We start from the raw sequence: 26,124 nt of genomic DNA, 5'->3' as shown, positions 1-26,124 counted from the left end.
GTCTATGGAATAAGCTGCCAGAGAAAGTTGTGGAGGCTGGTAAAAGGCATTTGGATGGGTATGTGAATAGGAAGGGTTTAGAGGGATACGGGCCAAGTGTTGGTAAATGGGACCTGACTAGATTGGGATATCTGGTCGGCATGGACTAGTTGGACCGAAGGGTCTGTTTCCGTGCTGTCCATTTCTATGACAGTGAAAGAGTGACCCCGCCAGAGTCAATGCCATGTGAACACTAATGCAGTGATAAACAGTGCCAGGGGAAGTGTACCCCAGTGACAGGCTGTGTCAGGAGCTGCATATCAGTGGGAGTAGTTTTGAAGTTGGGGGAGCAATCATTTTGCCAGTCTCAGCATATCTCAGGGAAGGAGGGAAAGACACAAACAGGATCTTTGTGAGATGCTCCAATCATTGGGCAGTGAACACCCCACCGGCCTTACCCTGCTACTGTCCATGGTCAGGGAGCAGAATAGCCCCCGTGTCAAAACTGAATGAAGGAAAAGCTGCAGGAAATGAAGATGTACAAAACTGAAGCCCGAAGGTGAAATCATTTTCTCCTCATCACCAGTGACCGGGAAATTAATCTTCCAATCCAGTGGATTCCCAAACTGGGAAGAGTGACAACCCTGAGTATGTGAGTGGGTAGCATTTACAGAAACAGCTTTCCCAAGTGTTCAGTGTTCCCTCGAGCCAGCACACAGAGAGTTAAGGATTTCTGAATCCATTGTAAAGTCAGAGCTAAGAGAAATTTCCATAATTAATCAGCTGGAATGTTCCTCCATCATGACGTTCCTTCCTAAGGATAAACTATATTCAAAATCATCCTAATCAAAGAGTATATAACGAGTGTAACTCTGTGCTCCAACTGCAGATCCACCTGAAGGTGCTGAGAGTCAGTCAGTGCGTTCACCAGTGATCTGTGAGAACACCAAGATGCTGAGAATCTTCTTAACTGTGTCTGTCCTTTTCGGGCATCAAATTGCTGCACGGACAACAGAGCAGGAGGTGCTCGACTTCTGTGACGGTGTTGACTGTCTCAAGCCAGAACAAGTCACCCAGGACACGGTCAGTACAGTTGAGAGTTTCCTCTGTTCTGTTGTGTTTGTACCAGTGGAAATTATTCCATGTTGTTTTTAGTCCCGAACCTGCAGTGCACCGACAGTGCACATCCCAACCCTGAACCATGAGGCTGGACTGAAATTACTCCTCGGGCCCCATTAACACTTTCTACATGAGCTGCCATCGCCTGCCTGGCTCCCACTGCCAGCTTGTGCAGTAAGAAGAATATCAGGGCTTCCATCTCCAGCAGCAGGTGAAGGGAGGGGTCAGTGTGCTCACAGAGAGGGGGCTGGTGGGGGACAACACAAGGACTTTAGAGGCAGGGAGCTCTGCTACTGCTCCTGTCTTCACTCAATCCAGCCCTGTTACTGAAAGGCAGTTCTGTCCTATATGGAAGAGGCCAAGTCTGGTTTTGAGAGAAATCCTCTGATTTCCAAGCCTGGAAAGACCCCTAATTCGAGGTTTTTTTAACTGAATTCAAATTCTATCATCTACCCTCGTGGGGTTCACTCCAGGTCTCCAGAACATGACCTGGCACTCTGGATTAATAGTGTCTCCATTAGAGAGGTGCTGGAAAAGCACGGCAGGTCAGGCAGCATCAAGGAGCAGGAAAATTGAGGTTTTGGGCAAAAGCCCTTCCTGATCAAGGGCTTTTGCCCGAAAGGTGGATTTTCCTGCTTCTCGGATCCTGCCTGACGTGCTGTGCCTTTCCAGCACCGCTCTAATCTAGACACTAGTTTCCAGCATCTGCAGTCCTCACTTTTGCCTCTCTGGATTAATAGCCTTGTGATAAATCCCATGAGGCCATCACCTGCCCCAATTCAGCAGGCTGTAAGTAATGGTGTTTTTATCCTTTCATTCAGTGAAGGTGTCACTGGCATGGCTGATATTTGTTGCCCATCCCTCATTCCTCAAGGCATTTTTCTGTTTAAATAATGTGTTAAAACATACAGAGAGATACACAACACCGGGACATGTGGTCATTAACGTTGGCTCAATGTCGAAGGGTTTCAATAACATTCTCTAAATGTTGCTATTGCAAACCCAAAGGGAAGGAGCAAGGTGAGTCTAACAGGACAACATGAAAGATGAAAGAGTGAGAGAGAAAGGGAATGAATCAGGAAATGCTGCTGTCAGGAATCCCATTAAAAACTTCAAACACTGTTTCACGTTCAGTTGCTCCAGAACATGAAGACTCTTGCACACCTGAACACCTGGTCCAGTTCTTTCAGCATTGACAAACTTTGGTAGAAGTTCAGTTATATTAAACAGTAATACATATTTTACTCTCATCTTAGGATTATGATGAAATAGAATTTCTACACATTCAATGGGCTGAAACAGCAGTTCTTGTTTCGGAGTTGAAGACAGATTTGGAGAGAGGAATGGAAATCAGCCAGGATAAACTGTTCAATTATGCATTTTTTGGCAATGCTGATGGTATGTCAGATATTCCATCAAAGTAACAACAGAATATGAAATGACTTTTTACTCTTTCGCATTTCTTGCTTGATACGTTCTGCATTGACAAATAATTACCTGTGCCGTGCCTGTGGGCGGCACGGTGGCACAGTGGTTAGCACTGCTGCCTCACAGCGCCAGAGACCCACGTTCAATTCCCGCCTCAGGCGACTGACTGTGTGGAGTTTGCATGTTTTCCCCGTGTCTGCGTGGGTTTCCTCCGGGGGCTCCGGTTTCCTCCCACAGTCCAAACATGTGCAGGTCAGGTGTATTGGCCATGCTAAATTGCCAGTTGTGTTAGGTAAGGGGTAAATGTAGGGGTATGGGTGGGATATGCTTCGGTGGGTCGGTGTGGACTTGTTGGGCCGAAGGGCCTATTTCCACACTGTAATCTAATCTAATCTTATCTAATTCCACAAGGCTGTCACTATTCATCAAATTTAAAAATACATTTATTTCATAAAGGAATTTTAAAAATATTTGAAAAAATATTATTATAAATAGCAAGATGAATGATTCAAGCCTTTTCCCAACAATATCCTTGCATATTGACACTCAAACTCAGTAAAGTGTCACTCACATCTTCACTCTTTAATGTTTACTCAATCGATGAGGACACAAACGTTTGCAGGTGGCAACTTTCTGCACATCCACTAATTGTGATTCCCTCCATCTCTCCCAAAAACACACAGACTAACTTATTGACTTCTCTTTGACATTGAATACTTTGAGGCAGTTGACCAGCAGATTGCCTAAAACTAAGCTGCTATCTTGCTTTTAAACAGACTCAGAAGTGACATGACACCAGGGTATAGCCCAGCAGGTTTATTTGAAAGCACAAACTTTCAGAAAGCTGCTTCTTCGTCAGGTTCACCTGACATGTGATTCTGTCCTTGTCCACCCTAGTCCAACATCAGCACCTTCATGTCTTTCGAATAGAACCTCATTCTGGCCCCTGGCCTCATTCTGTAGATCATTACACAGTCTAAATTTTGTAAATTCTCCATTTAGAGTAGGTGAAGTTCTTTCATGAAAAGCTACAGCACCACCAAGTTGAAAAATAATGCATATCCGACCGTTAAGTGAGCAAGTTACCTTCAGAGAACTAAAAATGATAAAACAAATTCAAGTTGGCATTGGAATCCAAGTTTTTAAATCAGGTAAATCATGTATTATAAACTTTATTTGCAGGTATTGCTGGACTGTTAGGTTTGGACTGTTGGTAAGTGGAAGGAATTTCTGCCGTTCAAAAGACAAATCATGTTTAATTGACTTCATATAGACATTAGATTAGATTACTTACAGTGTGGAAACAGGCCCTTTGGCTCAACAAGTCCACACCGACCCGCCCAGACCCATTCCCCTACATTTTATCCCTTCACCTAACACTACAGGCAATTTAGCACAGCCAATTCACCTAACCTGCACACTTTTGGACTGTGGGAGGAAACCGGAGCACCCAGAGGAAACCCACGCAGACACGGGGAGAATGTCCAAAATCCACAGTCAATCGCCTGAGGCGGGAATTGAACCCAGGTTTCTGGCGCTGTGAGGCAACAGTTCTAACCACTGTGCCACCGTGCCTGCCTCTGACCATTACCATTAGCTAGTAATGGTCAGAGGAATGAAACACATTTGATGTTTTATGTATCAAAATTTAAAAGGTGTATGACAAATTATTATGGAAAACACTGAGCAAAATTACAGATGTTGGTATTAAAGAGATTGGCAGCATTGAGACTCAATTGTTTGATGGAGAGAAAGCAGAAAGTAGTGTTAAACAGCTATTTCTCATACTGGAGGCAAGTATCATCCTCGAGCTCTATGATGCAGTGGTAGTGTCTGCACCTCTCAGCTTGGAGATCCATCTTCAAGATCCTCTTGGGCCAGAGGTATATGATGACATCTCTGAACAGGTTGATTTGAAAATACCTAAAGCACCATTCCCCAGAGATCAATATTGCACTTTCACAGAATGTTAATAATCTGGACTTGAGTGTATAAGGTGTAATTTCAACATTTGCAAGTGATACAAAATAGTTGGGAAGTGAATATTTTTGTCAGTTATCAATGGGATGTTGACATCACTAGCCAGACCCAGTATTAATTTGCCTGTAAGGTCATTGCTGTAAGTCCAAATTTAGATGTAAGCCAGGCCAGATATGGATGAAGGACATTATTGAACCAGTTAAGTTTTTTTTTATACTGATCAATGGAGTTCATATGGTGATCGTTAGGACAATTTTTAAAATCCAAACTTTACTGAATTCAAAATTCCTCGGTCGCTCGTAATGGGATTTGAGCCAATGTTACCATAACCATAGCCTGGGTGGATTATTAGCCCAGTGATAACACCACATGCCCTTAACAGTAAGGAGGATTCTAACAGTAAAGTCAATTCAGGTTACGTGACACAATACTAACCAGGGGTGCAAGAACTAAGGCCGAGGATATTTGTGCTCAAGTCTTTGACTTTGTCATTTCACATTCAATTGAAATTCCACTGTTACTCAATCAACCCCATTATCCAGATAGCTATTCTCACACACCTTCACAGGTTAGCCCAGAAGATACAACTTTTACCCTTTACCTCCTCCCACCTTAGTTTCCAAAACTCCTACACTGCTGTCAGGTAAAGGGGAAGCATTTCTTGCATTGTCATATTCCCTTCTCACAATGTGATCAACTCCACATTGGAGAAATTCAACTCTGAGAAATCCATTGAACATTAAAATTGAACAGTATTATAAGAGTCCATTCAGCCCATCATGCCGGGGCCAGCTCTCTGAAGGAACAATTCACTAAATGCTACTTCTGCACTTTCTACTCATAGATCGGCACATTCTCCTGTTTCCAGTTTCCAATTTCTGCATAAATATCTTTTTATTCACATTGGGAAACCTGTATGAGTGAATACAGTAAGCAGTTATGTATTATGCTATAGTTTAGAGAATCAGGGATTGATTTTGATAAATAATGATAACATCTGTAGTTTAATGAAAAAGGAATTGGTTTAGCTGAGCGGATTTTCTGAAGTGTTCTTGGCTGAGGCCAGATGTGTAAATTGATTTCTCTCGAAAGAAGGAGAAGATAAAATTTAATGTGTGTGTGGGCGGGGGGGTGGGGTGGAAATAGAGAAAGGGATTCTCTCTGGTGCAAGTATCGTGCAGGGTGCTTTTGGAATAGGAAAATATTTTTGCCATATGTTTTGAAATCATCAAATGTATATTCTATGAAAATAATTTACTTTAACCTGCCTTAGTTTCAACTCTTCTGTATAATAATCTTCTGTTTTCTTTTAAAGGCAAATCTGCAAAATTCAATGTTCGCTTTTCTGTGAAAGACCAGCTCACGAAAACCATAAACAATTCACAACATGATCTATCAACACATAATGCCACCTGAGATTTGACTTGCCCAGTCATAACATCAGCTGGCATCATAATATTTGGCTCTTTTGCAATATTTTTGAAATTGCTGGATTTAAGCGAGATCTATCTCTTTCTTTTAAAGTAACAACTCAGGTGTGGTTCAGGACATAAAACAGCTCCATTATGGTGACATTCATTCAATATAACTTGAAGATGGATTTGAATGTTGCTAAGAGCTTTCTTGAAATGAAAGCTCTAACAGTGGATTATTTGATGAAGACTAAAATTAGAGTTATAATTAGAAAAGTAAGATGTTCTCAAGATGAGATGGTTCAAGTTATTATTCAACAGTTAGCATTGTTTTCTCATTCATTTATGAGAATGTGGGCATTGCTGGCTATGCCAATTTTTATTGCTGGCTATGCCAGTTTTTATTGCTCATGTCGTCTTGACCAGAGGGCAGTTAAGAGTCAACCACTATTCTGTCAATCTAGAATTGCATATAGACCAGATTAGGTAAGGACAGCAGTTTTCTTTTCAAAAGGGGAATTCTGAATGAGATGGGTATTTCCGACCAATGGCATGGTCATCATTAGAATTTGAATTCCATTCATTTTTTCCATCATGAACTCACACTCTACCACAGGATATTATCTAGCTGTCTGGATTAATACACAAGCAATAATACCATTAGACCATCACATCCCCAATTAGAAGAAAGAAAAATGAAAATATAATGTCATAGGTGAAATTAGCAAAGCTCAAGTTAGAAATGATAGGCCTTCAGTTTGAAGACAAACAGAAATAAGGGAAAGAGAATCAGAAAAATTGAAATGGAATGGGAGGAATTCTTAAAAGAAAATTAGAATGGAGAAGGTGGTAAAACGTGCAAGTTAGAACGAGGAAACCTTGGATCCCCAATGATACAGGGAACTTGGACAACTGGATTTAGTCAAAGAAAAGCTTCAACGAGAAATGAAGAAGGAAGGAGGGAGGAGCTTGGAGGATGATTCTTGACCCAAAGAGGGATTTGATTTAACCAAGAATCTACACATAGTGCTGAAATTTACTGAAGGTAGAATCAAAAGCTCTTTTACCCCATTTGAAAAGGTTGTTAAACAGAAGATGTGACTCTGAGAGGTCCAGACCTTAACGGGACAAAGTAATTTGGAAGGTACAGCTCTGACTGTGTATGCCAGATTGTCAGAAGAACAAGTGGAGTAGAACTGCAGAGTACAGCACAGTCAATGATGCAATGCTCAATATTTAGAAGCTTGTGCCTGAAGCTTATTAATTAAAATTTAGGATTGCAAGAAAGAAACCTAAATAGATATTTGTTAAATTTTCAAAAAACAATGCAATGCTGTGGTATCAGTGGTTTAGCTGTGAGGGGTTGAACGACTGTCTCCTGTTCCCAGTTTGTATGTTTATGTGCACATATGTTCATACATGATATAGAATTCACTGCCTGAAATAGTGGTGCAAGCAACTTCAGCAACAATATTGAAAGATAAACATGTAAATAACAGTGTTTTATTTATCTGCAGAAACAATTGTTCCTTTAACTGCACCTTGGGGACTTGCTGGATACTTGGTAAATCAAACATTTCCAGAGACAGTCTATATCGGTGTTGGCATTGTTCCTGAAGTCAGAAGTATGCCTGAACCTACAGATCAAAACATTAAATTAAAAGAATTAACTCCAGGTCACTACTTTGTCAAGTGAGTTTTGATGCTGAAATATTGTGATTAATGTTTCTTTATGTCACCATCATTCCAGTCTGGGTCAGACTGAGATTAACAGGTCCATTCAGTCAGACTGGGACATTGGTCAATGTGAATAGAGTTGTGGATTGGTTCATATCTCACAATCTGCAACTCCACCTCCTGACAACACAGCCAGTCCTCCACATTCACGAGAAGCTGGCTCCTGGATTCTAAAAGTCTCATCTGCAACATGCTTAACATTTTTCACAGAACACTTCCACTTCATTTGAACAAAGGGACTTTGGAGTAGGAGTAAGTCATTCAGATCCTTTAGACTGCTTCACCCTTCTAGGTAATGGCTAAATTCAGTGGAATTTTACCACAATATTCCCATATGTCTTGACGTCATTACTATCTTGAAGTGCATCAATATCTGTCTAGATCATACTCAGTGACTGAGCTTCCACAGTTCAGAAGGCAGCATTCCAGAATCAATCGTACTTTGAAGATTTGAGAACAAAAGCCAATGTCCCCACATCTCTCTTCCCACCTTCACCTCACTGGGATGTGAATAATCAGAGTCCCAGGGAATTTCAAATGTCATCCATCAATTTCTCCAACATCATTTCTTTACTGTGACATTTTCCTTTCAACTTCTCATTCTCACTGGCCTCTGTATCTCAGTCATTTTCTAGACATTTTTTTGGTCTTGCTTCGTGCCAAACACAAGATAATAATTTAGCTTCGGTGGATTACTTCTTTGAGATTGAGCAAGAGACTGTTGCCTTAACACCATGCCACAAAGCTCTTAGAGTCATACAGTCATAGAGATGTACAGCATGGAAACAAAACCTTCGGTCCAACCCGTCCATGCCGACCAGATATTCCAACCCAATCTAGTCCCACCTGCCAGCACTGGCCCATATCCCTCCAAACCCTTCCTATTCATATACCCATCCCAATGCCTCTTAAATGTTGCAATTGTACCAGCCTCCACTACTTCCTCTGGCAGCTCATTCCATACACGTACCACCCTCTGCGTGAAAAAGTTGTCCCTTAGGTCTCTTTTATATCTTTCCCCTCTCACCCTGAACCTATGCCCTCTCGTTCTGGACTCCCCCACCCCGGAGAAAAGACTTTGCCTATTTACTCTATCCATGCCCCTCATAATTTTGTAAACCTCTATAAGGTCACCCCTCAGCCTCCGACGCTCCAAGGAAAACAGTCCCAGTCTGCTCAGCCTCTCCCATAGCTCAAATCCTCCAACCCTGGCAACATCCTTGTAAATCTTTTCTGAACCCTTTCAAGTTTCACAACATCTTTCCAATAGGAAGGAGACCAGAATTGCGCCAATATTCCAACAGTGGCCTAACCAATGTCCTGTACAGCTGCAACATGACCTCCCAACCCCTGTACTCAATACTCTGACCAATAAAGGAAAGCATACCAAACGCCTTCTTCACTATCTTATCTACTTGCGACTCCACTTTCAAGGAGCTATGAACCTGCACTCCAAGGTCACTTTGTTCAGCAACACTCCCTAGGACCTTACCATTAAGTATATAAATCCTGCTAAGATTTGCTTTCCAAAAATGCAGCACCTCGCATTTATCTGAATTAAACTCCATCTGCCACTTCTCAGCTCATTGGCCCATCTGGTCAAGATCCTGTTGTAATTTGAGCTAACCCTCTTCGTTGTCCACTACACCTCCAATTTTGATGTCATCTGCAAACTTACGAACTGTACCTCTTATGCTCGCATCCAAATCAATTATGTAAATGACAAAAAGTAGAGGCCCCAGCACCGATCCTTGTGGCACTCCACTGGTCACAGGTCTCCAGTCTGAAAAACAACCCTCCACCACCACCCTCTGTCTTCTACCTTTGAGCCAGTTCTGTATCCAAATGGCTAGTTCACCCCGTACTCCATGAGATCTAACCTTGCTCATCAGTTTCCCATGGGGAACCTTGTCAAACGCCTTACTGATGAAGTCCATATAGATCATGTCTACTGCTCTGCCCTCATCAATCCTCTTTGTTACTTCTTCAAAAAACTCAATCAAGTTTGTGAGACATGATTTCCCCCGCACAAGGCCATGTTGACTATTCTAATCAGTCCTTGCCTTTCCAAATACATGTACATCCTGTTCCTCAGGATTCCCTCCAACAACTTGCCCACCACCGAGGTCAGGCTCACTGGTCTATAGTTCCCTGGCTTGTCCATACCGCCCTTCTTAAACAGTGGCACCACATTTGGCAACCTCCAGTCTTCCGGCACCTCACCTGTGACTATCAATGATACCAATACCTCAGCAAGAGGCCCAGCAATCACGTCTCTGGCTTCCCACAAAGTTCTCGGTACACCTGATCAGGTCCTGGGGATTTATCCACCTTTAACGGTTTCAAGACATCCAGCAGTTTCTCCTCTGTAATCTGGACATTTTGCAAGATGTCACCATCTATTTCCCTATAGTCTATATCTTCCATATCCTTTTCCACAGTAAATACTGATGCAAAATATTCATTTAGTATCCCTCCCATTTTCTGTGGCTCCACACAAAGGCTGCCTTGCTGATCTTTGAGGGGCGCTATTCTCTCCCTAGCTACCCTTTTGTCCTTAATGTATTTGTAAAAACTCTTTGGATTCTCCTTAATTCTATTTGCCGCAGCTATCTCATGTTGTCTTTCTTGGGAAATGTACCTATCAAAACAAAAGAGTGTGATGTTGAAGGTTCTGAGATGTCAGGGTGGGCATGTGCCATTCTTGACGTGGGTTGGCAGAAGGTGGTAACATTTTTAGGGCAGGAAACTGTCCGCAGCAATTTCAGCACAGCAAGATTCCACGAGCAGTCCCATGAGTAACATTCGCACAGTACCGAAAAAGTATTAAACTTTCCCTATAGCCTGAGAGGAAGACAGTCACTCCTTCAGGAATTTTCAGTGATTTGAAAATCACTGTCTGACAAGATCCTTTTGTGAATCAGACCTTGTAGCAGAAAGGATATTTTTGATGGATTTATTTTTCAAAGGGTGCAGTTCTAATAGATGCAGTTGTAAATCATTAGCTCACAATTGAATGGAGGTGATCAGTGTATCACCCACAGACTGGAGAGCTGATAAGAGCCCCACATCAGCTCTCTCAGGGAAAGCTTGCTGCATTCAGTGACCCTCAAGCACTGCTGGCTCCTGGCTGCTGAGGCACTGTACCTGAGAGACCTAGCATCAGCACTGACTCCCAGGCTGATAGGTCTGTGATACCAGGGAGAGGATCACAGAACTGTGTTGGGGTGTGGAGTGGGTGAGGTGGGTCAGCAGAAAGGGCAGGTGTCGGAGTCTCTCTCATGGCTAGATCCTGATGGTGGTTCATTTTTTATTCATTCCTGGGATGTGACTTGTCCTATCTCTAGTTGCCCTGGAGATGGCGGTGGTGAGTTGTCCTCTTGAACTGTTGCAGTCCTGCTGTCAGGAAGGCAGTTCCAGATACTTGATCCACTGACACTGACGGCACAATGATATATTACCAAATCAGGATTGTGTGTGGTTTGGAGGGGATCTTGCGGGCGGTGATATTCTCATGTACTTACTGCCCCTGACCTTCTCGATGGTAGAGGGCAGAGTTTTAGTCCATAAGACCATAAGACATCGGAGCAGAAATTAGGCCATTTGGCCCATAGCTCAGCCATTCAACCATGGTTGATAAGTTTCTCAACTCCATTATTCTGCTTTCTCATGATAACCTTTGATCCCCTTGGCAATCAAGAACCTATCGATCTCAGTCTCAAATATACTCAATGACCTGGCCTCTACAGCCTTTGGTGACAATGAATTCCATAGATTCACCATGCTCTAGCTGAAGATGTTTCTCCTCATCTCTGTTCTAAAGGATCTTCCCTTTACTCTGAAGCTGTGCCTTTGGATCCTAGTCTCTCCTGCTCATGGAAGCAACTTCCCTACGTCCACCTTGTCCAGGCCGTTCAGTATTCTGTAAGTTTCAATTAGATCCCCCTTCATCCTTCTAAATTCCATCGAGTATCGACCCAGGGTAATAAAACATTCTTCATCTGTTAAGCTTTTCATTCCTGGGACCATTCTCATTAACTCCTCTGGACTCCTCCAAGGCCAATACATTCTTCCTGAGGTACGGGGGCCAAAGCTGCTCACATTACTCTAAATGTGGTCTGACATTTAGAGCCTCAGAAGTATATCCCTGCTTTTATATTCTAGTCCTTTCCAAATAAATGCCAAGATTGTATTTGCCTTCCTAACAACCTGCAAATTTACCTTAAGAGAATCCTGGATGAGAACTCTCAAGTCCCTACGCACTTCAGATTTTTGAATCTTCTCCCCATTTAGAAAATAGTTTATGTCTCTGTTCTTCTGGCCAATGTGCATGATCTCACACTTTTCCAAGCTGTGCACCATCTGCCACTTTTTTTGCCCACTCTCTTAACCGATCCAGATCAGTCTGCAGCCTCCCTGCCTTCTCAATGATGCCTGTCCCTCTACCTATCATTATATCATCTGCACATTTAGCCAGAATACCTCAGTTCCTTCATCAGATCATTAATGTATAAAGTGAAAAGTTGTAGTCCCAACACAGTGCCTTGAGGAACACTACTAGTCACTGGCTGACATCCTGAGAAGAACTCTTTTTATCCCCACTCTCTGCTTTCTGCCAGACAGCCAATCTTCTATCCATGCTAGCACCTTGCCTCTGACACCATGGGCCCTTGTCTTACTCAGTAGCCTCCTGTGTGGCACCTTGTCAAAGGCCTTCTGGAAGTCCAAGTAGATAACATCCATTGGCTCCCCTTGGTCTAACTCGTGCATTACCTCCTCAAAGAATTCAAACAGATTTGTCAGGTGTGACCTTCTCTTGATGCAACCTTGCTGATTTTGCCCTATTTCATCATACACTTCCAAGTATTGAGAAATTTCATCCTTCACAATGGATTCCATAATCTTAACAACAATCAAGATCAGACTAATCAGCCTGTAATTTCCCCTCTTTTGTCGTACTCCCTTTTAAAATAAGGGAGTTACATTAGCAATTTTCCAGTCCTCTGGGACCCTTCCTGACTCCAGTGATTCCTGGAAGATCACCATTAATGTCTCCACTATCTCTTCAGCTGTCTCTTTCTGGGGTGTGGTCCATCTGGTCCAGATTATTTCTCCCCAATCAAACCTTTCAAATTTCCCAGCACCTTCTCCTTGGTGACGGCCACCATACTCACCTCTGACTCTCTGGAATTTTTGGGATGTTACTCGTGTCTTCCACCATGAAGACTGATGCAAAATACTTATTCAGTTCCTCCACTATTTCTTTGTTCCCCATTACCACTTCTCCAGCCTTGTTTTCCAGCAACCCAATGTCTATTTTGCCTCTCTTTTGCCCTTTAGGTATCTGAAGAAATTCTAGCAATCTTCTTTTATATTACTGGCTAGCTTATGGTCATAGTCGATATTCTCCTTCCTTATTTCTTTTATCGTTGTCCTCTATTGGTTTTTGTAAGCTTCCCAATTCTCTGGGTTCCCACTGCTGTTCACCGCATTGTATGCTTTCTCTTTTGCTTTTATGCTGTCCCTGACTTCTCTTGTCAGCCATGGTTGCCTCATCCTCTGAGTTCTCCTTACTTGTCATTTTGTTCATACTTTTCCTTGCAGTTGAATCCACCTCCAGTGGTGTTAACCTGCTGCTTTGTTTCCCACTGGCCTTGGTACTTCTTTCTCCTCGGGATGAATTTTTACTGTATCCCAGAAACTCTTGCTGTTGCTGTGCCACTGCCTTTCTTGCTGGGCTCCTCTTCTAGTCCATTCTGGTCAGTTCCTCTCCACGCCTCTGTAGTTGCCTTTATTGAGCTATAATACCGTTTCATCTGATTCCACCTTCTCCCTCTCTAATTGCAGAGTAATTTCTATCATATTATGGTCACTGCCTCCTAAGGGTTCCTTCACCTTAAGCTCCCTTATCAAGTCTGCCTCATTGCGCATCAATAAATTCAGAAATACCGTTCTCTAGTGGGCTCCACCACAAGCTGCTCCAAAAAGCCATCTCATAAACATTGTTCAAATTCCCTCTCTTACAATCCACTACCAACCTGATTTTCCCAGTCCACCTGCATATTGAAGTCCCCGTGATCATTGTAACCTTGCCTTTCTTATATGCCTTTTCTATCTCCTAGTGTATCGTGCGCTCCACATCCTGACTACTGTTTGGAGGCCTGTACATAACTCCCATTCTGGTTTTTTTAGCTTTGTGGTTCCTCAATTCTAGACATATTATACATCATCCGACCCGACATCGTTTCTTGCTCTTGATTTAATTTCATTTCTTATTCATAGGGCAACACCACCCCCTCTGTCCATTTGCCTGTCTTTTCTATAGGATGCATATCCTTGGATATTTAGCTCCCAGTCCTGATCCCTTTGCAGCCACGTCTCCGTGATGCCCACCACAGCATACCTGCCAATTGTGATCTGCAACACAAGCTTATTTACCTTATTCCGTATACTGTGTGCATTTAGATATACCTTCAGTCCTGTATTTACCATCCCTCTTCTCATTGTTATTCGTTTATTCAGTGTGTTTGAAGTTTGATACCTGACCCTTTCCAAACACCGTGTCCTATTTTGTGTTCTGGAGACTTTAATAATTGCTTCTGAGTTCTCCTTACTTGTCATTTTTTTCATACTTTTCCATGCAGTTGAATCCACCTCCAGTGATGTTAACCTGCTGCTTTGTTTCCCACTGGCCTTGATACTTCTTTGAGTTTTACCCTTCGCTTTCCCCCAACTTTCTAATTTGTTGACCACCCTATTTACCTTTCTCTAGAGAATATTAGTCCCAGCTCGGTTCAGGTAGAGACCATCCCAATGGTACAGATCTCTCCTGTTCCAATACCGATGCCTGCGCCCATGAAAAGGAACCCCTCTTTCCCACATCACTCTTTTAGCCACGTGATTACTTCCTTTGTTCCTGTTTCCCGATGCCAATCTGCACGTGGCTCAGGTAGTAATCCAGAGATTATAACCCTTGAGGACCTGTTCTTTAATTTAGATCCTACTTTCCAATAATCCCTAAACTGATCCTCTTTCTTCATCGAGACAATGTTGATTGTCCCAACGTGGACCACAAAAATTGGATCCTTCTCCTCCCTCTCCAATATCCTTTCAAGCCGGTCAGAGGTGGCCCTTACAGTGGCACCAGGCAGGCAACATACCATGCAGTTCTCTCTATCCTGCTTACAAAGGATGCTATCTATTCCCCTAATTCTCGAATCCCCTACAATTACCACTAGTCTTTTTGCTCCCCCCTCTTGAATGGCCTCCTCTATCACAGTGCCATGGTCAGCTGGCTCACCCTCCCCACAGCCCTGTTCCTCATCTACACAGACAGCAAGTACCTCATGCACCTTGTACAAAGTCAAGAGCTGAGGCTCATCTGTCTGAATACAGGATCCTCCTATCTGCCTCACTTGCAGTCACACACTGCTGTCCCTGTCCCTTACCAAATTTGTGATACTTAATCTACCAGGTGTGACTGCCTCCTGAAACACAACGTCCAGGTAACTCTCCCCCTCCCTGATGTGCCACAGTGTTTGAAGCTCACATTTCAGCTCATTAATTCTGAGCCAAAGTTCCTTGAGCAACCAACATTTGCTGCAGATGTGGTCAATACAGCTCGCAAAGGGATCAGCCAGCTCCCACATCATACAGCTACAGCACATCACCTGCCCAGCCAGCTCGACTTAATTAATTTATTAGTTAGTTATGCCGTGTTATTTTTTCAAATTTGGGACAGATTCCCTTCCCGCCAATCAGGTCACAGCCCTCCTGTGATATCCCTTTTTCAGTTTGAGTTCAGTTACTTCACGGGTTCCTCCTGGAAGTTAATGCCAAAGGAGCAAGGTGATTCGTGACATGGTAGATGGTACACACTGTGCATTGGTGAAGGGAGCGAATATTGAAGGTGGTGGAAAAGGTGCCAGTCAAGTGGGCTGCAATGTCCTGGATGGTGGTGAGATTCTTGAGTGATTTTGCAGCTTTACCTATCCAAGCAGGTGGTGTGTAGTCTATCACATTCCTGACCTATGCCTTGTCGGTGTGGACAGGCTTCAGTGAGATATTACATTGTACCTTGTAGATGGTGCACATTGCTACCACAGTGTGTCAGTGTTAGAGGGAGACACAGCCAAAGCAGCTGAATTCTAGGCCTGAGCTAAGAGTGACTGCACTTGCCAATAAGGCTGTGTTGGAACAAATGTGGCTTTAAGGAGTTCGAACAAAACTGGAATCAATGGGAACTGGGAAGGATATCGGCTGGTTGGAGACATACCTGACACTTGCTCATGAATGACCTCTCTCTTTAACAGGAGTTGCTCAAACTGTGACAAATGACTTTCACACCACATAAGTGTCAGACAATTGTAACACAGAGTCTAACCATCACCCCCTGATATTCAATGGCATAATCAGTGAATGCACCATATCAGTGACTGCAGATACAACATAAACATTCAACTCTTCTGCCATTTCTCAGTTCATCATTATCAATTCTCCTAAATCTGCCTGCAATTGAATCACTTTTGATATAGCCAAAATGTCATTTTGACTTATCTTTCAAGTTTTTGCAATTCATTTATGTGTTTTTGATGGATTACAGACATATTCAATTCTCCTCTTCCTGATGACTTTCTTATTTGTCCTTTATGGAAATTTCTAGAAAGAGCTCTCTCTGCAACTTTTCAAGGGCATTCATGTATTTGCTAAAATGGCCACAATGCTCAAATTGGGGCCGTTCCAGGTTTTCATGGAGGCTCAGGGTCGCACGGTGGTTCAGTGGTTAGCACTACTGCCTCACAACGCCAGGCACCCGGGTTTGATTCCAGCCTCAGGTGACTGTCTGCGTGGAGTCTGCACATTCTCCCAGTGTCTGCGTGGGTTTCCTCTAGGTGCTCCGGTTTCCTCCCACAGTCCAGAAATATGAAGATTAGGTGAAATAGTCATGCTAAATTTCCAATAGTGTTCAGGGATGTGTAGGTTAGGTGCATTAGTCAGGGGTAAATGTAGGATAATAGGTTAGGGGAATGGGTCTGGGTAAGTTACTTTTCAGAGGGGTCGGTTTGGACTTGTAAGGCCAAACGGTCTGTTTCCACAATATAGGGATTCTATAAAAATTAAAGGCTTCCCTGATTCAGTGATCAATCATCTAATTATATGATACCATTTTCTTTATTAGTCAGTCTCTCACCAAGATTTCTCTGACTGTGCCCCATGTAATGTTGAGAACACTTTACCTGCTATGGGACTGTCTATTCTGATCATCGATTGATTCTGTTCCTGTAATCACAATGGAGGGTTCTCAATGGGCTGAAAGACTGACTCCTATTCCTATTGTCCTGTTAATCTACTCTGATCTAGACAGGTTTTGTCATGAGGAATGAGAATTAAATGCCTATACGCTTAATTCTGTTGCAGGACATTTCATGAGAAATATGAATGGGAAGAATATAAAGAACTGGTGCTGGACTTCTTGAAGGAACTGGAAGAAGAAAAAGGAACATTTGAATGGAAATTTGTTATCATTTGGTATAATAAAGGTGGACTAACGCAAATATGGTTTAGACAGGAATCAGAATGAAATTTTTCTGGTTGATTCTGTTACCATTATAATACTGAACAGTGAGATGCTGAATTCTAAAATCTGTTTTATCTTCCCCAAACTACAAATTGAATTAACCTAGAGTACTGTGCATAACTTGGGTCGCCTTACCTAGAGAAAGATACACTCTTATACTTACCTTCCAGTGAATGCAGTGACTGGTCATTATAATTCTTTATAATCGGGATTTCTTGTCAAATCTAAATTTTTGGTCAGTGTTTCAGATTCATTTCTAACTAACCACCTCTGTGGGGCATTGGTGACATCAATTTAAGGTCGTTTTATGGCATGTACAAAGGGTTAAATTCAATTGTACATGGGGAGCTGGATCCTTCACTGGGAAGCAGGGATTTGATTTCCTTTTCTCTAATCTTATTTGAAATGAATGCATTGTGCACGGCCTGAGACAGGGATGGTCCTGGTGATAGATTATGTTCTGTTTAATCTCAATCATGCTGGGTCAGAAGGTTTCATGTTGATGTGGTCAGAGCTCATTGACAGTGGGAGGGATTACAGAGCCTGGTTGTTTGAGATTGGTCAGTGCTGGAACTGCCCTTTGGAGTATTCCTATATGGAATGGATTCGTAAACCATCAATACTCATTGTTGTGCTCCTTTTGTAATGATGTCCCACCTTCATCTGAAAGTTAGTGACACGTAAGAATCAGTCAGCTTTGTGCTGTTGTGTCTGAGGTCAGAGGTTTCACTTGTTGAACTCTGCAGAACAAGGAGAGGGGGCAGGATAGTGGGAGCTTGCATTGAGGCTCAGGACCAGCAAGGGTCAGTGAGAGGAGGAAGAGGGATGTGGACCGGAGTCTGGAGGAGGGTGAGGGCCTTGCAAACAGTAACATCGGACACACAGAGTATTCTAAATACATGAGGAATGCATCCCCAGTCACATTGTGGGTACTTTACATTTGAACTGGAACCAACAAGAATGAAGAGAGTGGAAGTGGGGGACACTGTGGTTACTGCCATCAGGAACACCTGGCCAGGGTGAAAATTCCACCCTGTGTGGGCAGTAAAATATTCCCTTTTCCTGCCATTCCTGATGGTCAGACACTGGACTGACACTGGTCAGACATTGTGCTGGGAATGAGGAGAAAGGTTGTTTCTTCATCCAGTTCAGCTTTACTCAGGTCAGTGCAGGTTCAGAAAACAGCTGGATCCTGGTGAGGAAGGACAAGTGGAAGATTTTGGGAATCAGGAATGAAGCAGCTTCAAACTGGTCCCTGAAATGGAGAAAGAATCCCAAAGTGAAATCAGAATCCAGAGTCTGATGTTAGAATAAAATTCAGCTTCAGATCTGCTCCCACCCACACTGGTAGCTCCCACTCACAATATAGACTGACTGAATGTGTGATTGGAGAAATGATCTATCCCAATATGATTCCTGTTAACAGGCCGTTCATTCACAGGCTTCTCATGTGGAGGGAAGAGGCCATAGTCTTCGGGTTTGTGTTTGTCTGTGTTTTTCTGTCTGCTGGGAATGTATTCTCACTGTGAAATAAAGAGGGTGATGCATCATAACTCTCAGTCTCCTGTTCTATTCTCACACTGAGGGAAATCTGGGCCACTGCTCACATGACAATTTTAACGTTGTATACAGCTTTCCATATTTCAGTGAAATGAATATGTTGAAGTATTGAAGATTAAAAGTAATAATTCTCCAATTTCAGAGAATGATCCCACACTAACAGAGGGCATTTGACCCATTGTGTACTTGAGCTACAGGCAAAGTGACATTGGGGATAATAAAGTCAAGGACTAACATGTGTGGCTCAAGATAGATGCATGTGGAATAGCTATCAGTTTAGCAACACTCCAGGAGCAGTCTAACTTACACCTTGTACATAGGCCAAATGAAGGAAGAATGATCCAGATGTTGGAGAAATCCAAAACTAGGGGTCTAAGGATAATGGGTAAGCCATTCAGGACAGAGATAAGGAAGACTTTCTTCACTCAGAACATTATGAATCGGTGGAATTCTCTCCCATTGGAAGCTGCTGAGGCCAGTTTATTATATATATTCAAGAGGCAACTGGATGTGGTCCTTGTGGCTGAGGAGATCAAGGAGTATGTGGCGAGGATGGGAATGGGTCACTGAGATCGCATGATCAGCCATGATCGGATTGAACGGTGGGCCAGGCTTGAAAGGCTGAATGGCCTACTCTTGCACCTATTTTCTATGTTTCTGTATTTCTATTTTCAGCATTCTTCCCAACTTTTATACTGCATTTCTTTCATAATAAATGCTAAAATTCCATAAACTGTCGCTGCACATGAATTTCCTGAAATTCGTACATAAGGATGCCCGGACCTCTTTGCACAAACTTCAAAGAAGCCAATACTTCAAAGAACTCCTTAAACCATGAGAAAATTTATCGACAGAGACTTATTTGAGGAAATCTCCCCACTCCCCATCAAAGATAATCGTTTGGCAGAAATTGAAGTCACCATTTGACAGATAACAAATGGGAAAACCACAGGAAGAGAGGAGATTCGAGCAGAGGTTTCCAAATTGGAGAAGCAGAGCTGAATATCAGCTGTTCCTGAAAATCTGGGACAAAGCAATCCCTGTCAATCCTAGGGATGGCACCATCACCTCCATCTCCAAGAAAGGAGCAAGAGGATGGTGGGAACGACCGAGGAATCTCCCCACTCTCCATCACCAAGAAAATCATCGCCAGTGAGGGAGGAAATCTTTCCTGAAAACATGTGTGCCTTTCACTGCTCAGCAACTCCAAGAGGAAAGCCAGGAACAACACGAACCACTCTACATGACCAAGCACTCTACATGACCTTCACCAATGTGAATGAGGCTTTCAATTCAGGCTGGTCGTTCAATCAAATTCATCAAAATTTCCATCTCCTCCATGGCAAGATATCAGTGTCAGTCCTCGCCAACAATATGACAGAATCCTTTGGGGTTAAGCAGGGATGGGTCAACAGCCCACCCTTTCCTCCACCTTCATTGCCTCCATTCCCCATCTTGTCAAGAACAGGCTTCTCATTGCTGTGGACATTTTTCTGGGGACAGGAAAAAACTTTTCAACTGGTTGAAATCAACAAAGAAATGAACCCCCACAGTACGCTGATGACAATTGGCATTTCTGCTCTCTTGGAAGAGAATCTTCATGCACTCTCAAGAAAGCTCTAATCCTTTTCCAGCCCTTCCCGGATCAAGCTCCAGCCAATTCCTCTGTTAAGATCAACAGAGAAATCCTCCCAAACCTGAACCATTTCCCTTACCTGGGGAGCTATCTCTCATCTAAGGCTGATATTGATGCAGAGATTCAACATCACATCCAATCTGAGAGAATCATCTTTGACACTTTGGGATGAAAGCCGTTAATGACCATGATATTCGTGTTGATACCAAGACCCTTGAGTATATGGCAGGTTTACTTCTGACTCCTTTTACTGGGCTGCAAACCTTGGACTACATGTAGACGGCACCTCAAGACCCTTGAGAAATATGATTAACACTGTTTGAGACAGATTGTCCACATTAGCTGGGAGGACAGGCATATTAATATCAGCCTCCTTGAAGTAGCTAATATCAACAACATCGAGGCCATGACCATCCATAACCACCTCTCCTGGGCTAACCACGTGTTTTGGATGTCTGTGTTCCGACTGTCAAAGCAAATCTTTTCCAAGAACCTTCCTTCAGGGTGAAGAATAGAAGGACAAAGGCAGCATTTCAGAGACTCCCTGACACTTCCCTCAAGAAATATAACATAAACATCAATACATGGGAGACCTTTGTTCAGAACAAACTGACTTGGAGGAGACTCCTGCATGAAAAGACACAATTCTTTGAGCAGCTCCTCGGCAAGAGGAAGTAGAGAGAAGGTACCAGAGAAAGGAATGCCAATGATCTCAAGGCCAAGGACCACTTCCACCTGCTCCCAGAAGCACCTGCCCAAAGTGGTTGGAGATACGTCTCTAGGATCGGCCTCATCAGCCTCACAAGGACTCACACAAACCTGACCAGTGACACGGAATGTCCGAAGTGGACAACCATATGTATTAGCAGGTGATTGCCACTGACTCTAAATCTCTGCCTTCTTATTTCTGTTCCTTTTATCATCAGGAACAACTTCACCTGACCTACTCTATCCAGCTCGATCATGATTTTGCAAAATCCATCACATCTCCTCACAGCCTTCTTCTCTCCAAAGCAAACAGTCCTAACTTCTTCAATCTAGCCTCATAAGTGAAGTGTCTCATTCCTGGAACCATTCTTGTAAATTACTTCTGCACCCTGTCCAATCCTTCTCTGATAATGTGCCCCCCACTGACTGTACCCAATCATCTTGCTGCGGTCTAACAAATGGTCTTATCCAGAAGAGGTCACACTCCTGTCTCGCTACAAATACTCATATCACAGACCGCAGTGGTTCAATATTACAACTTGCCACCATTGTCTAAAGGGAAGGAAGGAATGGCTAATAAATGTCAGTCTGTCACTAATTTTCATGTCCCAGGAAGAAATAAACAACATGAACGCAATGCACAATGAAGATTGTTTGTTGGGGGACTGAAGAGCACTTGAACAATTTACAGATTTAAAAATGGGAGCTACCTATTTCTCTGAAATGCAGGCCCAGATATGTCAAGACGGAAAAATAGAATTTGGCTTCAGATTTGCCTCTGGATGCTGGCTTTACTTCAGTGAGTTTTTCGTGGTCCAGATTTCAGGGGCATTGACCATGATTCTGGATTTGAGGGAGTTCACTTGACGACTTTGCACTGAGACACCCACAACCCATCTCTCGGCTTCTCAGTAATATTTACATGGTATTTTACAGCTTTTGATGTTGAACTCATGAGAGCTGCAGAGAAATAGGTAGCTCCCATTTTTAAATCTGTAAATTGTTCAAGTGCTCTTACACAAAATGTAAAGTCATACAACCTTCTGACAGGAAAATATTTCAATCAGGTGACCCCAATTTTACAGTAATGACGTCCTACTTCTGGACTGAACCACAAAAAGAAACATGTTTTCCATGTTCACCTTCTCAAGACCCTTCAGGAGTCTTATACACTTAATCCAATTACCCCTCACTCTTCTAAACTCTAGTGGAGACAAGCCCATCCCATCCAGTGTATCCCGCATGACTCATTCACTTCAGCTTTTAATCTAGTAATCTTTCTGTAAACCACCTCCAGTACATTGACAATCTTCCTTAAATAAGGAAATAGAAACTGCACCCAGTATTTGACATGTAGGCACATGAATGCTCAGTGCATCCTTACTTTCATGTTCAATTCCTCTTGTTATAAATTGTGTCATAAACAACTGTACACAAGCATCTTGCTGGGGTCTAACAAATGGTCTTATTCAGAAGAGGTCACTCTCCTGTCTCGCTACAAATACTCATATCACAGACCGCAGTGGCTCAACATTACAACTTGCCACCATTGTCTAAACAAAAGGAAGGAATAGGTAATAAATGTCAGTCTGTCACGAATGATCATGTCCCAGGAGGAAATAAACAACATGAAGACAATGCGCAATGATCCAGTCAGTTATGATTCTGCTGAAGATTGTTTGTTGGGAGACTGAAGAGCACTTGAACAATTTACAGATTTAAAAAGGGGAACCAAATGTTTCTCTGAAATGCAGGCGCTGAAATGTCAAGACGGAAAAATAGAATTTGGCTTCAGATTTGCCTCTGGAAGCTGGCTTTACTTCAGTGAACTTTTTGTGGTCCAGATTTCAGGGACATTGACCATGATCCTGGATTTGAGGGAGCTACAGAGTTAATTTGTGTACTTTGCAGTCAGACACCCACAACCCATCTCTCGGCCTCTCAGTAATATTTACATAGTATTTTACATCTTTTGATGTTGAACTCATGAGAGATGCAGAAAAACAGTCACAAAATGCAAAGTCAGTTCATCTGACCGATTTGTATAAAACATGTCCATGTATTTTACTACTTGAAGATTTTATCAAATGATATTTAAAATTTACCTGCAATTCTTTCTGATTGGTTATCACCTGGAAAATTTTCAAAGCAATTTACATCTTGTTTTCAACTTTAAATCTAACTGCCACTAAATCCCAATAACTTGTGTTAATACTTAAAGAAATTAAGATCTGTAGAGACAAGCATTGAAGAATTTAAGGAGACAAAATGAAACAATGCTACAAACCCTATGGCTAGTGTTGCAAAGTGCTGTAATTTTCCAATTGCCCCTAGATCCTGGTATGGTTCCAGCAGGTTCAAAATTAGCAAAGATGTCCTGATGGTTATTTGTTTGTCAAGTTTGGTAAGAGCACAACCGGAATATTAATGAAATGAGTTAAACCGTCAACCAGGACATTACCAAACAATAATCGCCATCGATTGGGACCATTGCCCAGTGAGAATTTGCCACGCTGCTTGTGAAATGTGTAAATGGTGAAATGAGGTGATCAAAAAATTGAAGTAAATCTCACCAGATTTCTCTCCCGATTCAGCCACACATCTTACCATTGCCCACATTGCTCCAACCCCCCGAAGAATCCGGCTATAGTTACTGAACACTCCAATTATTCAACCAGTCTTCAGATGGAGGATCCTGCAGAACTCACCCAGTATAAGACTCCCCACAGAAAGCAGCACTGAGAATCTTTGTAGAAGCAGTACCCACCTTTTACAGCACAAGCACCAACATCGCAATAAGGTGAAGAGTTATCCCAAAGCCTTTGTGAAAAGCTAGAGAGAGAGTAAAAATGTAACAAACATGGGTAAAGTGGCAGGTGGGTAAGGGAGTAGAGTGGCAGGTGGGGGAGTGAGCAGGGTGGTAGATAGGTCTGGGGGTAGAGTGACAGACGGGTGGCTTAAAGGACAGTAAAGATTAGCAGATGAGGAGTTACTGGAGTGGTGTGAGGGTGAGGTTGATCTTAGGGTTGGGACTAGTTGGTTTGGGTGATGGGGTCGTGGTCGTGTGATGAGGTTGTCTTCACGTCAGGATAGGTCGGTGGGGGATAAAGGAAGTTACGTAAGGTCATGGAGGGCTGAGGTGGGAGAGAGGTTAGGTCAGACCATTGGTGGTGGGGTCAGTGATTAGATTTGGTTGCATGAGCCGGTGAGGGAGGTGAATCATAGAGTCATAGAGTTCGAACAATCCAGAGACAGGTCTTTTGGTCCAAATTGGTTGATGCCATACAAAATGTCTAACCACGCTAACCCCATTTCCCTACACTTGGCCCATATATTTCAAAATTTTTCCGCTCCATGTATTTGTCCAAATGCCTTTTAAATATTGTTAATGTACCCACAGCAACCACTTCTGCTGGCAGCTCATGCCATATGCATACCACCCTCTGTGTAAAAAGGTTGCCCCTCAGGTTCCTTTTTATTCTTTCCCCTCTAACCTTAAACTGATGCCCTCGAGTGCTCGATTCCCCAACCCTTGAGACAAAAAACTGAGTGCATTCACCTTATCCATGCCTCTGATGATCTTATACCCTTCTGTGAGATCCTCCCTCAGTCTCCTATGTCCTAAATAAAAAAGTCCTAGCTTGTCCAACCTCTGCCTATAACTTTTGTTGCGTCCTGGTAACATCCTTGTATATTTCTTCTGCACTCTTTCCCGTTTAATCACATCCTTCCTATTGCAAGGTGACCAAAACTGAACACAGTGCTCCAAGTGTGGCCTCACCAACATCCTGTACAACTGCAACATCATTTCCCAATTTCTATACTCAGTGCCCTGACTAATTAAGGCCAATGTGCCAAAAGCCTTCTTCACTCCCCCATCTACTTGGGGTGTAGGTCTCCATGTTGAGGGAACTGTGCACCAGAACTCCAAGGTCTCTCTGTTCCACTACACTCCTTAAGGCCCTACCATTCAACAAGAAACTCCTGCTTTGATTTGTTGTTCCAAAATGCAACACCTCCGCTTGCTATATTAAACTCCATTTGCTATTTCTCGGCCCACTTCCCCAGCTGATCAAAGTCCTGCTGCATTTTCTGAAAGCCTTCCTCTCTGTCCATGATACCACCTACTTCAATGTTATCTGCAAACTTACTAATCATGCCTTGCCCATTCTCATCCAAATCATCGCTCTCAATAACAAACAATAATGGGCCCAACACCGACCCCTGAGGGACTTCACCAGTCACAGGCCTCCAGCATAACAAGCATCCTTCCACTATTACCCTCTGCTTCCTACCATCAAGCCAATTGAGTATCCAATTTGCCAGCTCTCTCTGGATTCCATGCGATCTAACCTTCTAGAGCAGCCTACCATGTGGAACCGTATCAAAGGCCTTATTGAAGTCCATATAGACTACATTTACCACTCTGTCCTTGTCAACTCTCCTGGTCACTTCATCAAAGAACTCTAACAAATTTGTGAAACATGATCTCCCGTGCACAAAGCCATGCTGACTACACTTAATCAAACACTGTCTTTCCAAAAGCATGTATAACTTCTCTCTTAGAATTTTCTCAAGTAACTTACCTCCCACAGAGGTTAGGCTTACTGGTCAATAGTTTCCAGGTTTTTCTTTGCTGTCTTTTTTGAATAAGGGCACACCATTTGCTACCTTCCAGCCTTCCCGAACCTCACCCGTGGCTAACGATGATGTAAAAATATCAGCCGGGGTCCCTGCAATTTCTTCTCTCCTCTGTGGTAGCGTTCTTGGGTATATCTGGCCAGGACCAGAGATTTATCCACCTTCATACATTCTAATACATCCAGCAATCCTCGACTCTGATATGGATTGTCTTCAAGGTATCACTATTAACTTCCCCAAGTTCTCACGTCACCATGTCTTTCTCCACAGTAAACACTGAGGAGAAATATTCATTGAGGACCTCGCCTATCTCCTGCAGTTCTACACAGATGTGAGTGGTTGGTTCA

At 42.9% G+C, this 26,124-nt stretch overlaps 1 protein-coding gene across 1 annotated transcript; it reads left to right on the top strand.

Annotated features, from left to right (window-relative positions):
• The first annotated feature begins 924 nt into the window (after window positions 1-924).
• Window positions 925-18,779, top strand: LOC148151312 (uncharacterized). The gene is made up of 4 exons (XM_087983231.1): window positions 925-1,062; window positions 2,355-2,496; window positions 7,436-7,610; window positions 17,073-18,779. Exons 1-4 carry the CDS (start codon window positions 931-933, stop codon window positions 17,233-17,235), a joined length of 612 nt encoding a protein of 203 aa, XP_087839357.1. The 5' UTR covers window positions 925-930; the 3' UTR covers window positions 17,236-18,779.
• The last annotated feature ends 7,345 nt before the right edge of the window (window positions 18,780-26,124 follow it).

This window comes from Chiloscyllium plagiosum, unplaced genomic scaffold (genome assembly GCF_037043375.1).
Source record: "Chiloscyllium plagiosum isolate Xiang-an unplaced genomic scaffold, Cpla_swu_hap1 HiC_scaffold_3, whole genome shotgun sequence".
NCBI lineage: Eukaryota > Metazoa > Chordata > Chondrichthyes > Orectolobiformes > Hemiscylliidae > Chiloscyllium > Chiloscyllium plagiosum.
This window is presented reverse-complemented; position numbering and strand designations above follow the sequence as displayed.